Here is a 15,640-nt window from a genome sequence, read left to right as displayed (position 1 = left end):
TTGCTGGGTCATAGGGTAGTTCTATTTTTAGTTTTTTGAGGAACCTCCATACTGTTTTCCAGAGTGGCTGCACCAGCTTGCATTCCCACCAACAATGCAAAAGAGATCCTGTCTCCGCATCCTTGCCAACATCTGTTGTTGCCTGAGTTGTTAATGTTAGCCATTCTGACAGGTGCAAGGTGGTATCTCATTGTGGTTTTGATTTGTATTTTCCTGATGATGAGTGATGTTGAGCATTTTTTCATGTGTTGGTTGGCCATCTGGATATCTTCTTTGGAGAAGTATCTATTCATGTCTGTTGCCCATTTCTTCACTGGATTATTTGTTTTTTGGGTGTTGAGTTTGATAAGTTCTTTATAGAATTTGGATACTAACCCTTTATCTGATATGTCATTTGCAAATATCTTCTCCCATTCTGTCGGTTGCCTTTTAGTTTTGCTGATTGTTTCCTTCGCTGTGCAGAAGCTTTTTATTTTGATGAGGTCCCAGTAGTTCATTTTTGCTTTTGTTTACCTTGCCTCTGGAGACATGTTCAGTAAGAAATTGCTGCAGTCAAGATCAAAGAGGTTTTTGCATGCTTTCTCCTTGAGGATTCTGATGGCTTCCTGTCTTACATTGGGGTCTTTCATCCATTTTGAGTTTATTTTTGTGTATGGTGTAAGAAAGTGGTCCAGGTTCATTCTTCTACATGTGGCTGTCCAGTTTTCCCAGCAACACTTGCTGAAGAGACTGTCTTTATGTCACTGGATATTCTTTCCTGCTTTGTGAAAGATTAGTTGGCCATACGTTTGTGGGTCCATTTCTGGGTTCTCTATTCTGTTCCATTGATCTGAATGTCTCTTCTTGTGCCAGTACCATACTGTCTTGATGGTTACAGCTTTGTAGTGTAGCTTGAAGTCTGGGATTGTGATGCCTCTTGCTTTGGTTTTCTTTTTCAAGATTGCTTTGGCTATTCAGGGTCTTTTCTGGTTCCATACAAATTTTAGGATTATTTGTTCTAGCTCTGTGAAGAATGCTGGTGTTATTTTGATAGGGATGCATTGAATACGTAGATTGCTTTGGGTAGTATCGACATTTGAACAATATTTGTTCTTCCTATCCAGGAGCATGGAATCTTTTTCCATTTTTTGGTGTTTTCTTCAATTTCTTTCATAAGCTTTCTATAGTTTTCAGCATATAGATTTTTCACCTCTTTGGTTAGATTTATTCCTAGGTATTTTATGGTTTTTGGTGCAACTGTAAATGGGATCGATTCCTTGATTTCTCTTTCTGTCGCTTCATTGTTGGTGTATAGGAATGCAACCAATTTCTGTGTGTTGATTTTATATCCTGCAACTTTGCTGAATTCATGATTCAATTCTAGCAGTTTTTGGTGGAATCTTTTGGGTTTTCCATATAGATTATAGTGTCATCTGCGAAGAGTGAAAGTTTGACCTCCTGGTCGATTTGGATGCCTTTTATTTCTTTGTGTTGTCTGATTGCAGAGGCTAAGACTTCCAATACTATGTTGAATAACAGTCCTCTGCCCATTTTTTAATCACATTTTTTGTGTGTATACAGTTTTTTAATGTATTTTGGATATTAGCCTTTTATTGGATGCATCATTTGCAAATATTTTCTCCTATTCACTACACTGCCTTTTTGTTTTGTTGATGGTTTCCTCTGCTATGCAAAAGCTTTTTATTTTGGTGTAGTCCCAATAGTTTATTTTGCTTTTGTTTCCATTGCCTGAGGAGACCTATCCATAAATATGTTGTTAAGGCCAAGAAATTACTGCCTATGTTTTCTTTTAGGACTTTTATGGTTTCAGGTCTCAAATTGAGGTCTTTAATCCACTTTGATTTATTTTTGTGTATGGTATAAGGAAGTGGTTCAGTTTCATTCTTTTGTATGTAGCTGTCTAGTTGTTCCAGCACCATTTATTTAAAAGACTGTCTTTTCTGCATTATATATTCTTTCATCCTTTGTCATGGATTAATTGACCATATATGCACCCCTGTTTATCACAGCATTATTTATAATAGCCAAGATATGGAAGCAGTTCAAGTGTCCATTGATGAATGAACAAAGATATGGTGTATATACATGTATGGTTTACACACATACACACACACACACACACACACACACGCGCACGCGCACACACATGTACACAGACACAAAATGGCTGAATGTTACTCAGCCATAAAAAAAGAATGAGATCTTGTCATTTGAGATGACATGGGTGAACCCAAAAGGTATTATGCTTTTAAGTGAAATAAGTCAGGCAGAGAAAGACAAATCCCATAGGATTTCACTTATATGTGGAATCTGAAAAACAAAACGAATGAATAAACAGACTCTTAAATACAGAGAACAAACTGGTGGTTGCCAGAGGGGGGTGGTGGGGGAATGGCCAAAATAAAGTAGATTAAGAGGTACCAACTTCCAATTATAAAATTAATAGGTCACAGAGATGAGAAGTACAGCATTGGGCATATAGTCAATAACTTAATAACACTGTATGGTGACTGCATATATTGTGAGCATTGAGTAATACACAGAATTGTTAAATAAGTATGTTGTACCCTTGAAAGTAATAAAACATTGTGTGTCAATTATACTTCAGTCATGAAAAAGAAAGAAGAGGGGATATTATAAATACTTACACTGAGTTTTCAGCCATAAATCCAAACCTGGCCCTGAAAAGTGGATGTGTGCAGTGTGGAAAGAAAGGAGGAATGGAGGGGGAGAATAGCTTACGAGTACAGGATTCCCTGCCTTTGACTACTGACTTTGGGTCTCAGGCTGCATCCACCTCTGTGGGCTGTCAAAGTTCTGAGAGGCCCAGCTTTCCAGCTTTGCCACAGGGCAGTAGGAAAAAAGTTATAAAACGGTGCAATCTTGAGGGAAGTGGTGAGTAACAAACATTTATAGCCTCCATATTTGCCTGCCCTGGGTCCCAAGTAAGAAATCACAAGGGAAGAGCAGGTGGGGAGGGGTGTGGTGGTTGGTATTCCATGGCTTATGGGAAGGTAAGAAGGGAAAGGAGATTGGGACATGGAGCTTTCAAAGAACTGAGGCCTGTCACCCAGGGAAAGTGGCCAGAGATGAGTTTGCAGGGTGCCTCAGGACATTTAAAGTGGTCTGTTCCTTGTCCTGACAACAGTGGGAAGGTGTGGAAGGTTTTGAAACAGTGGACTGGTATAGTGCAAGCCATCTTTTGCGAAGATCACTTTGTGAATGGATTTAAGCCATTTTGGCTAATCACCAGTTTCTGAGTTACCTTGGTAAAATGGGTAGCTCCATCAAGAGAGGCTGGAGCTCTCTGTCTCCACCTATGCAGTCTTACTCCTAAGATGGTGTGTTTCACTGAAAACAATCCCGGCCCAAATTGTGGCACAGGCGTAAATGCCAGCAAAGTGGCCCAACACAGTCCTGTAACCTGCTCTTTGAACTCAAATAAGTCGTATTGTCCAAATCCAGGCATTCTGATAGTTACTCCAAGGTGAATGTTCCTACCATAAGATCAGCCCAAAACTTCTCTAGTCAAATCAAACAAACTGAGCAGGGTGGCTTGGGGTGGGGGGATGGTAGTGTACAGAACCAAGGACAACTCTAGACCTGGGGCTCCCAGCTGTTGGATTTGCTGGATTCTCAGACTGTTAGTACAGAGGCAGTGGTGCCATGTATCCTTTCCAGACCTCTAGGACTGCTCATATCACTGGTGTGATAATTAATGAACTTTGCATTAATTAAGAAACCCTTTGGTGCAGATTTAGATAACAGTATTTTAAATCCTTGCACTGGTCACTTTTGGAGGGTGGATTTATGATTGGGTAATTAAATGTTAGCTAACTGCCTTTAGGGTGTAGATTTAAGTTAGTTTCACACATATGCATCTGGTTACACTGATGTGTTTGCAGGCAATAGAATAGTTCTAGCTGCTATATGGGGAGTAGATTGGAGGAGAAAGTGGGAGGGAGTAGATTTATTCAGTCAGGATACCTTTGTAAAGTCCCAATGAGAAAGGATCAGGAATAAAAGGAGAAATCCCTGGGTGCTGACTGTGAAGGAACCAAATGAAGAAGAAAACTGAGCTGGAAACTCCTCCAAACCTGGGACTTCACGTTGGCATTTGTGGTGAGATATGTCTGCTTTCCTGATTGGACTCTGAGTTCCCTGAAAGCCATGTCCCCAGGGCCCAGCCTGGGCCTGGCACAGAGTTGGCACTTGGCAAGAGTTTCTCAGACTCTGAGGGAAGGGGAAGGTAAGTGATGGGAAAAGAAATCAGGGAGGAGAGGAGATGAGAAGGGATAAAGGCTTATCTAGCAGGGGAAGGTAGAGTGAAGTCCACCAGACCAGATGAGAACTTTGGTTGTTTTCCATCCCAGCTGGACCTTAGTGCACAGGCTAGACCTTCACACTGCAAAGGGAGTGGAAGATCCAAATCATGGGAGCTTGCTCCCAGGTGGTTGCCTTGAGTGTCTCCATTCCAATAGGAAGGCCCTGTGCAGGTAAAGAAATTCAGCTCAGGAGTGACTGGCCTATCGATCTGGCCCCTGCTCTGCACCCTGGCACTGACACACTGAGCTTCAGCTATAGGACAGAACTACCTGGATGACTGGACAACTTTGTCATCCTTCAGCTGGCCTCAGCTCAGTCATTTCCTGGCCCCTTCATTGCTATTTAAACAAAGGATGGTGAGGATTAGGAGGAGAAAATCAAGCCCATGATGCACTTCATCACCACACTCGCTGCCTTGGCCATTAAACATTTCCCTGAGTTGCTTACCTGGTAACTAAGCTGTTCACAGCTTGTCTTCTGTCCTTTTTTGGGAGTTGTAACAAGGTCAGCCCTGGCTATCACAAAGACCCAGAGGAGGGCTGTTTATGTCATCTTGGAAAAGGAAGCAGGTTTCCCAGGCATGCTTTCTGGTCTGGATGCTGACTGTGCAATCTCTCAGGCCCTCCTAAGCATTCTGCTTAAACAAACATTATTTATGTTCAGCAGGAGAACCATTCCCTACTGTCTGCTTTCTCTTCACTCACGTAAAACTGCACGTTTAATTTCTGTTTACACACGTATAAACCATATCTTTAGGAGCAGCTTGGGAAATCCTTGGTTGAAGATGGATTTTGCCTTTGGAAAACACAGAGGTGAGTGACATCTGTATATTGTGTGATCAGAAGCATGACACATGTGGTTTGATTGGGACCAGGTGCTTCACAGAATCCATCTGAGTGAAGTTGTAAACCTCTGCTTGACAGGCAAGGTGACAGCTCAGTTCTTGCCAGCAAAACCTTGATTACCATATCTGCCTTCCAGTTTAGAGGTAGCAACACACATTTGAAAACCTTCGGGTGCTATGAACAAGAAACTGCGGGTCAGCCAAAGATCACAGTCTCTTATTGGCTCATACGCATTTAACCTGTAAAAGCATCTCCAAGTGGACTGCATGGCTGTGTGGGAACGCATGATAATTTTAGGTTAATTTTAATCTTACAGGGTTGGTAGAATTCATTGAGTATCCAATTCTTTACTGACTGAGGCTTGTATCCACATCAATATTTTCCTGCTTGGTCGTATGTGACGTGCGTAGATCACCTTCCCTGGTTTAACTCACATTCAGTGTATTCTGAGTCTGAATCCTGAAGTCTTTAAATCATGGCTGGTTCATTGAACAAAATGAGGGACTGAAAGAGACAAAACCAAGGGGGTGTCACTTTATTTTGTTTACTAATTTATCCTTCCTTGGATAATTCACCCAGTAGGTCAGTTTTCATTGGGCTGTTTCTAAGAGCTTCATCCTTCTGTTCACCCCATAAGTCCCTTATCCTTTGTGGATGAATTTGCCTACTTTGGGGAGGCCCACAGATGGATTATTGAGCTCTAAGTTGTCTCATTTTAGCTGAAAGCCATTAATAAAATTGGATTCTTTTTGGATTTATTTGCAGGATTGATTATCATAGCATGCTGTTTATGAGAAAATCTACCACTTGGTAAGTGAGATATCCTTAACTTTAGCTTTTACATCACATGTATGTTTGCTCTTGTATGAGCATTTGTCCCTGTTTTTTTTTTGTGTGTGTGTTTTTTTGTTTTTTTTTTAGTAAATCAAAGGAAATGGCAGATTTGATTTGAAACTAGATTATACATTGGGATTACAAGGTAACAGCTGTCCTGGGAACTATTTCTGAAAGTATGTCAATATTTTGGTGAGTGGGCTACATGTGCTATTATGTTATCTTCCAATATACAGATTTGGGTTCACTAATGCCTCTCTTATTTACACTATTGTGTAGTACTGAACTTTGAAGGAACGACTGATGTCCTTCTCACTCAAAAATGAAAACCTAGGGACAGTCTTTCACAGCTGACAATGGGAATATGAAATAGGACCAATGCTCTGCCCTCATCTCCCTGTCTTCAAGGTAGGGTGGATGATAATAGCAGTTAACATTCGGTGAACGCTTCAGTGATGTGCCAGGAGACCCTAGATTTCCTCAATGTGAATGAACTGCTAGTTTTCTCATAAAAACCCTATCTTAGGAGATATCCTCTTTTCAAAGGTGAGAAACTGAGGCATGAATGAGCTTTGGTGATTATTGATGATTTTGGTTTGGATGGGCCCCAGATTTTCTGGGCACATGCTGTCAAAGTCCTAGAAACTTCTGAGGCCGAGCAGGGGACTCTGGTATGAGCAGTTTGAATCCCAGGACCTGCCTGTGGTTAAGATTCCGAACTTTTATGCTGTGGTTGGGAGCATCCTTATAGGGATCTTTTTCTCCCCGCTGAGCTCTGTGATTTGGGCTGGAAAATTTTCCGTATGTTCTATTTGAGCCTGTCCCACCATTTGAAACTTCCTTTTTTTTTTTTTTTTTTTTTTTTTTTTTTTGCTCTGGCATCTCTGACTTATCCCTGCCCTCCCATCCTCCCCTGGGGTCTCTGTAGGATATTATTTGATTGTTGGTATGTGAGTATTTCTAGTTCAAGTATTGACTATTTCTTTAAAGCAAAACCTAAAACTCCTTAGAAAATAATTGGGATTTCAGGAAGAGCTTTCTAACTAATTTTTACACTGCATAACAGACTGTGATGTGATGGGTGAGTTGTTGGAAAATGGATTGGAATTGGGCTTTCAGGCTGGGGTTCTTAACTGCCTCCCACAAAGGTCTTTGTGTGGACATCCTGGGGGCTTGGAGACTTGCTGCCCTTCCACTGGAAACAATTGATGAAGAATGCCACAATACGCTTTTATTTTTTTCTGCACTTCCCATAGTAGCTTTATTTCTATTAAAATGCTTTAAAAATAGGGAGGTAGGGGCCACAGAATGCCAGCAGAATTGATTTTAGGGGATGAGAAAGTGACAACTCCAGTAAAATGTCCCATTGTCATCTACAAGCCTCCAAGCAGTAGGGAAAGATGGTACCCACAATGGTGGCCATGCATGGTCCGCTCTTGCACAGAGAAGCTGGAGATGGCATAGTGGGTAAGGAAAAGGCTGTGGCTAAAAAGCCAGACTTCTAGGAGTTTGATCCCTGTTCCACTAGCTGGTTGACCTTGGGCTTTCTGGGCCTCTGTCTACCCATACACAGATAATCATAGGGCTCATGTGAGGATGAAAATGTAGTAACGATCTGTAAGTGTTAGCTCCTACTAATGGTGTCCATCCAGAATTTCAGCACACAGCTACTTTATACTGTGCACGCCCCTGTTGGCGGGAGCCTGACCTGGAGACTCCTCCTGCAGCCAAATCTGCATCTACCCTCCACCCACGAGATGCCCATGTATCTGTCTTTCTGAAGGCACTGTGGCTTCCATGTTCCCACTACCCAGGGCCATAAATGAGATGATTGTCAAGGGTAGTCCTAACCCTGAATATGTGCACATCCACAAACATAGCTCCTTTGAGTTCACTTACAGAGCTGGCCCTGCAGGCATGGGCTCCCAGCTTCCCATGCAGAGCTCAAAACCACCATTCTTCCGTGGCGGCCAAACACACATAAGTGGCTGGGAACCACCCTCAACCCCTGTACAGAACGAGACCGGAAGGCTGAGCTTAACAGAGACTCGGACGACAAGAGTTAAATAAATAAGCTGTATTATCTGTACAAAAAATATAAATGCATTTTTGTGTTTTAGAGGAGGAAAGTGCCTCCTTCCATATTATTCAGCAGCTCTAATCATCTTGTGTTGCTGCTGAGTCACAATTCACAGAACAAACAGTAAATGTACATTCATCTCATGCAAGGAGCACGCTGCTTCCCACCCCAAACCTAGGTCCTCCGAGCTCGTTCCGAGGCCCCCTCCAACGGCTCCAACCTGACACGAGGCGGAGCCGGAGGACCCTGGCTATTTAGAAAATGTAAATATTGGCCACTGGTTCTCAACAGCTATTGAACTACAAATAACCAACCACATTAGTAGCAGTATGGAATTTGTATTCTCCATTCCATGCATAACTATTGTGTCACAAACGAGTCCCCTCTTCTTGCCCTGTCATCCCATGTTAGCTTTACAATGTGTTCTGTACACAGTGAATAGATCCAGAGTTAAACATCAGCCTCTATTAAAAATAGGAACAATACAATAGTTACCAGAGTTTACAGGAACACAACTGCAGGAAGTTAATAAAAAAGTCCCCCAAATACTTTGTTTTCTGAATGACAATGTACAATTATTAATATTGCACGTTTTTATACAAGAAATCCTAATAAATATTCACAAAAGATATACAGACATAGAAAACATTCTCTTTTATTTTAAATAAACATTACGCTGATTTTTTAGTAACATGACTTCTTAGAGCCCATCGTGGTGAGGAAGAAAGAGACCCACCTTAATTGTCCGTAGCTCACCTGGGGAGGACACAGCTTAATACCGTCTTCCCCCGTCTTTGACTTCCAGGTGGGCTGGAAAACACAGCCCTGGTATTGGTGGTGGCCCGGGGCTGGGTGGTATTTTGCGAGTCTGTATGTGAGGGGGGAGCAGGCTGTCTGAGGGGTGAGTGAGTGTGGCCACGCTGCCCTGGCTATTGAACGGTGTCCACTCAAGGGGGAGGTGGCCAAAACCACTCACCCAAACCCCTTTGCTGAAAGAACAATTTGCCAAATGGTCCCAGGATTTCAGGTTTGCCCCTAGACTTTGCTGCAGCCATGTTACTCTAGCTGACCCGCATTACTGCAAGTGTGTGTGCTGCCTTGCTGACTGGATTACCAAAACTGGGTGGATATTAATTGCTGTAAGATTCATAGTACTTCAGTGTGTGTAGGGAACAGGTTGAAAAGCCTTTGAGGACCCTCTTGCGAGCTTTAGTTATCCTATGGCTTTGCCACCGCACCCCATCACCCTGCCCCAAGCTGCTGTATAAATAGGAGCGCCGCTCTTACAGTGGGCCCGCACAAGCCCGCTGTCCCACCCTGAACAGGCCCCGGCCCGTTCTGGAAGCGGCTACTGTGACCCGATGGATACCATCTGGCAAATTGAACCCCACCCCTGGCCCTCAAGTTGGGCAGCAAAGGCCATACAGGCAGAAACCCCAGCCTGTTCTTGCTCAGAATGCCCTTGACCCACATCAGCAGTATCGTTCTGGGCTGGGGTTGGGGAGGGGGGGGGACTCTTGATGTAGAGAGAGATGAGAGGGGCCACTCAACTGAACAAGTAGATCTTGACGTTTCGCTGGCTTTGCTAGGGGGGTACAGGCAGAAGTCCGAGACAGTGTGGGGAGTGGGGACTCCCCTGCACCACAGGGAGGGCAGGTCTCCTAGCAGGCAGTGTGCCCTCTGCGAGGGCAGCAGACTCCAGAGGGCCCCTTCCCCGAGCCTCCTCACTCCTCCCCATCTACCTGCACTTCCCCGCTGAGGACCATGCACAGGTTTCTTTTTGCTTCTGTCTCCTCCCCGCCCCAGCCCCCACGTGGTTTTCTGCATCAAGTGTGCTTCGGGCCTACTTGGATGGTCTCCTCCTTACTGCTCTGTATCCGGGCTTGGAGTTCTTGACGCTCCCCGGCAGAAGAGCTGAGTTCTGGCCTGGGTTTTGCCTCCCGATGGTGTCCTCCCCTCCCTGCCTGCTCTTCCCAAGGCTGAGGCAGAGGAGGACACAAAGCAGAAGCACACTCCCGTGTGGACGGTGTGCTGCCAGGAAAGACACAGCTGGTTGTCTGGAGTCTGTACCAATGCTTTGCAAACGCTCTGTGGCCTACCCTCCCATCTCTCGTCTGCCACTGGCTCTGCCTCCCTGCTGTCCCCAGGAGCCACGCCTGCCTCTTCCTCCACCTTTTCGGGACCTGGGTTTGGGAAGGCGAGGCGTCTGCTCGGCAACCTCCTGTAGACCCCTTTCCTTGTCTTTCCCCCACATTCTGTTCTCCAGTGAACCGAGAGAGAGGACATGCCGAGGTCCTCATGTCTGGGGTGGGGGAGGAGGTTGGACGAGGGTGTGTGGGGCGGGGGTGGGGAGAGGAAAATAAATAAATAAACGAAGAGAGCTTAAGTTCTGTCCAAGGTGGTGGCGGGAGTCCTCTGTGTGGCCAGGGTAGAGTTCTTCCCTGGGCCCTGTCTTCACGCTTTGCCGCAAGTCCCACAGCAGCGAGATTTGAACTGGCTGAGTTGGCAGAGTTTTAGCTGTTTGACCTTCTCGCAGTACCTGGTAGTATCTCTGCACTCCACTGGGAAAGGGGACAAAAGAAAGATGTGAAATGGAGCTAAAGGCTGTGGCCACTGGGTGCTTCCTGGGGTCTGCCTTGGGCACTGGACTCCCATGCTGGAGGGGCCCCTGCTGTCCAGCATCTCTGGGCTGGCCTCGCTCTGGTGGCACTCAGCCACCTGCCTCCCAGCCTGCCAACAGGCTGCCGTTGTTGGCCGGCTGACACGGCCCAACCCTCGGCCTGTTCTACTGCCTTTCTGATGGCACGCTTCCTTCCGGAGGGCGCTGTTCATCTCCCTCTCCTCGGGACCGCCTGGCCTTCTAAGGCAAGCTGGCCTTTCCCCGTGGTATTTAAGTGGCTCTCCTCGAGCTGGTTCCCAGAAGGACTCAATGCTGCGCCACTCTGACGTGGTGTACAAGTGAGGCCCTGGTTGATGGCCTCATCCCCTGGAATGTGAGCCTTCTTTCCTCCGTGAAAGTTTCTTAACACTGTCCACCCAAGCCTCTCTACTCCTTCCCCTGACCATGTCTTGCCCGAGCACTGTGGCCTCTAGTTCAGTATTGGCACAAACGAGATGGTCCTTAGCTATTGGTGCTGATTTGGGTTGTGGACTTCTGTGGCCAACATAGGAAGTCTGAAATACTTTGACTGAACATTAGTGCTAACTGTGGTGAGCTCTCGACATAAAGATGGGTCAGCACCACACAGAGAACAAAGATCATCCCTCCCCAGTGTATAGGCAGTGGGACAATTTGCCTACAGGACATCTGCCTCAGCGTTGGAAATCTCATGCTCAGAGAGGCCCCGTTTAGGGGAAAACTGCATGGCAACATTTAAAAACTTTGTATTCTTTGTCTTATACTTTGTCTTCTTTCCTGTGGGGAAGGACCTCCAGTTTGTTTTGGGTCCAGAGGAAGAAAAAATATCCAACTGGGATACAAATGCCGGTGTTGGGCAGAGGAGGATCCAGACTTGAGGGAGGAGGGAGTGAAAGAGTAGATCTCAAGGGCATGGGCTCCTGCACAGTTCCGGTGGGTGCCCGTGGGTTGGGAAGGAGGGAGGGCAGCCGGTCCTTGTTCTGTGAGAAGCAGAGCCATGATGGGCGCAAGGCCAGCTGGGCAGGAGGCACTCTGTGTGCTCTTCTAGTGCAAACGGTGCTTTCTGTCTAGTAGCCCGGCCCCCAGGAGGCACTGGTTGTCGTCCCCTGGGTACCAGCCAAACTACTGCGGGTGAGCTGGAGGCTGACTTCGTTTAGCGTTTGGCTAATAGTACCTGGCTTTGCCCAGGGCCAAGATCGAGCCCTTGGGGGCACACTCAGCCATCTTTCGTGGCCTGGACATGCGTATACACATCTTTGCTCGCTTGCATGCACCCCTGTGAACATACCCAACTCTGGCCCCAGCTCACAATCCTTGGGAAACCTGGTCCAATGCCCTACGCTCAGGGTCAGTCCTGGGGACTGCCCTCTGGCCCCGATGCCCTGTGGGGAATTGGCAGAAGACTCTTTGGGGTTGGAACATACTGTTTTCACATGGGGTGATGTTGCAGCGCTGCCAGTTGGCCGGCCGGGGGCCCCAGGAGCACAGGTGTTCAGGCACTGCCTTGTTGGTGCGGGCGTGCACACACTCCACACGCCGGGATTGGAAGCCATAGTTGCCGCAGGTCGCCGTGCACAGGGTCCACAGGCTGACCCTCCAGTGTACGCTGCAGGCTTCTGACCAGCAGTTCTGGGTGCTCACGGGCCTGCAGGACGAGGGTGGTGGGGTTAGGGTCTGCCTCTGTGGGCACAGGACTGGGGAACAGATGTGAAGACGTTGTCACAAACCTAAGAATGTTGGGCAACTGCTCAAGCACTTCTATTGCCACCAGACCTGGGTTCTGGTCTCTGTTCCGTCAGTGAGGGGTTGTAAGATCTCGGAAGGACAACTGCTCTGATTGGCCCTCTGCGTCCTCATGGGTACACAGTCTGTATCGCTGTATGACCCAGGAATAAACTCTGTCCAGGATGGGGGCTGGCAGAGGCAGAGCCTGGGGCTGGGGCCTTGGGCGGGGATGGTGAGCCCTCACCCCAAGGGGACAGCCACAGGAACGCATGACAGGGAATGGGGACTGGATGGGAACGATAGGTTGAGACTCAGGGATAAGAGCCCTCATTCGGCATCACTTTTATAGGAAGGCCAACAAGAGTGAGGGGCTGGTGGAGCCCTTGAGATCTGGCGGTCACTTCGTAGCCCTAACTTCCTGCGCACCCTAGGGCTAGTGCAGATCTCATTCGGTATCAGGCCACCCTCAAAGGAATAGCACCTTCTGCACTCTTTGTCTGCAAAAGAGGAGAGCGCACCCACACTGGCACATTCAGCACATCTATCTCTAGGGAGAACAATGGCCTGGGGAGAATGGAGGGTGAAAGGGAAAGGGGATGTTAGAGGAGAAACACTCACTTAACGCTGTCTTTCCATGCTGTTGACCCAGGGGTTGGGGAAAGGAGGTCCACGGCTTTCTCTTACCTTGGAAGGGCACTGCACTGCTCTGATGGTAAGGTGATGCCATCCCGTGTCTGGCAGAACACTTGTCTGTGTTGCACGGCTAGGTGAGGCCCGATGCAAGGCCCATTGCACTGGGAAGCAGATAAAGGAGGCATGTATAATGTTAGCCAAGTCAAGGGAGAGGCTGCGATGCTCAGGCTGCATGGAACACAGAACCCTTCTGCCGCATTTTGTTTGGGGCCTTCAGATCATTCATCTTGCTCCTCTTTGTATATCAACTAAAAAACATTGGCATATTTTCTTCTCTTTGTGCCATAGTGGAATAGTTAGCTTTCCTGTGGTCTATGAGCCTTCTGTTAGCAAATGGCTAATGGTAGTGTAGAGCCAGTCGGAGAATGTCAGCTCCCTCCCAGATTAACCATATAAAAAGGTTTCTTGGCATAATATACTAAGAGTGTGGTGTGGTAAGCTTTAGAGCAGAAGACTTTTAAGCACGCCTTCAGTCCAAAGGGTAACTTGGTTTGTTTTCTTGCTAAATTCATCCAAGTTAACTAGTCCATCATTTCTTTCCTTTCTTTGGCTTCATTTTTGCCAGGTCAAACCCAGCGCAGATGAACAGGAGTAGACTTAGGTATGCACTGTCTCTGCTCATTCTCCTGCTATGTGCTCAGAGAGATTGTTAAACTTTTCCCAGAGTTGATGGAGCCAGACTATCACAGTAAATACCCCATACCAAAGCAGCAGATCCTTAGCCAAAATTTTCTATTTGAGTAAAGTAAGGCGATAGACATCTCGTGGAGGTCACTTTTGAAAGAAATCTCTTGGGGATCTTTAGACTCCAAGTGTCCACCGGGGAGCTGTTAACCTTCAAAATTATAAGTCAAAATCTTAAAAAAAAATCTTATTTTTTCTTTTTGGCCCCCTTCACCCATTTCTCTTACCTTTTATTTTCCTGACTCTGGCAACTCCTACCAATCTATTCTGTGTGTGTGTGTGTGTGTGTGTGTGTGTGTGCATGTGCACATTTGTATTAGATTCCACATACAGGAGAGATCACAGGGTATTTGTCTTCTTTCATTTAGCGTAATGCTCTCAAGGTCCATTCATGTTGTCACAAATGGCAAGATTTCCTTCTAATGGCTGAATAATATTCCATTATACATACATATTATATCACATATATGTATGTATAATACATATATATGTATGTGTATAATATGTATGTATAATGTATATAATATGTATATGTGTATACATGTATATAATATGTATAATACATATATACATATACATTATATATGTATTATATACATATATGTATTATATATATATATATATATATTTCCTTCTAATGGCTGAATAATATTCCATTATACATACATATTATATCACATATATGTATGTATAATACATATATATGTATGTGTATAATATGTATGTATAATGTATATAATATGTATATGTGTATACATGTATATAATATGTATAATACATATATACATATACATTATATATGTATTATATACATATATGTATTATATATATATTATATACATATATTACATATATATATATATCACAATTTCTTTATCCATTCACCATTGCTGGCCCCTTAGATTGCTTGAATATCTTATTTATAAATAATGGAATAAATATGGGGTTACATATGTCTTTTTGAGTATTTTCATTTTCTTTGGATAAATTCTACCCAGAAGTGGAATTGCTGGTTCACATGGTGGTTCTGTTTTCAGTTTTTTGAGGAACATCCCTACTGTTTTCCATAGTGGCCGCACCAATTCATATTTCCACCAACAGCGCACAAGGGTTATCTTTTCTCCATATCCTTGCCAACAATTGTTATCTTTTTGATAATAGTCATTTTGACAGGTGTGGGGTAATATCTTGTGGTGGTTCTGATTGGCATTTTCCTGATAACTGGTGATTATGTACTAAGATACCTTTTCATGTACCTGCTTGCCATCTATGTCTTCTTGGGAAAAATGTCTATTCAAATCTTCTGCCCATTTTAAAAATTGGATTTTGTTTTTGTTTTTGTTTTTGTTTTGCTATTGAGTTTCATGAGTTCTTTATATATTTTGGGCAGTGGTCCCTTATTAGATGTATGATTTGCAAATGTTTTTTTCCCATCCCATAGCTTGCCTTTTCATTCTGTTGATGGTTTCCTTTGTTGTGCAGATGCTTTTTAGTATGATGTAGTTCTAATGATTTTTGCTTTTGTAGCCTTTGCTTTTGGTGTCAGGTATTGCCAGTAATTTTTTTTTTTTTTTTTGGTTTTAAATCTATGTCAAAGGACCTTGCTGCCTATGTTTTATGATGAGAGTTTTATGGTTTCAGGTCTTATGTTCAAGTCTTTAGTCCATTTTTTTTTTTGAGACAGAGCACATGGGTGAACACAAGTGGGGCAGGGGCAGAGAGAGAGAGAGAGAAAATCTTTAGCAGGCTTTATGCCCAGCACAGAGATTCTGACACGGGGCTCAATTTCAAGACCCTGAGATTGTGACCTGAGCT

General features: G+C 44.8%; 1 protein-coding gene across 4 annotated transcripts in view; it reads right to left on the bottom strand.

Annotated features, from left to right (window-relative positions):
• Positions 1-8,067: 8,067 nt before the first annotated feature.
• The window catches only part of ADAMTSL1 (ADAMTS like 1), an 883,534-nt gene continuing 875,961 nt past the window's right edge, over positions 8,068-15,640 (bottom strand). For all 4 annotated transcript variants that reach the window (XM_045043883.1, XM_045043884.1, XM_045043885.1 and 1 more), the window contains 3 exons: positions 13,133-13,242; positions 12,148-12,368; positions 8,068-10,646 (listed from right to left, as the gene is read on the bottom strand). In XM_045043883.1, coding sequence (XP_044899818.1) covers positions 10,540-10,646; positions 12,148-12,368; positions 13,133-13,242 — 438 coding nt within the window. In that variant the 3' untranslated portion in view covers positions 8,068-10,539. The remainder of the gene's footprint in view (positions 10,647-12,147; positions 12,369-13,132; positions 13,243-15,640) is intronic.

This window comes from Felis catus, chromosome D4 (genome assembly GCF_018350175.1).
Source record: "Felis catus isolate Fca126 chromosome D4, F.catus_Fca126_mat1.0, whole genome shotgun sequence".
Taxonomy (NCBI): domain Eukaryota; kingdom Metazoa; phylum Chordata; class Mammalia; order Carnivora; family Felidae; genus Felis; species Felis catus.
Note: the sequence above shows the minus strand (reverse complement) of the source record. Positions and strands in the feature narration are given on the sequence as shown.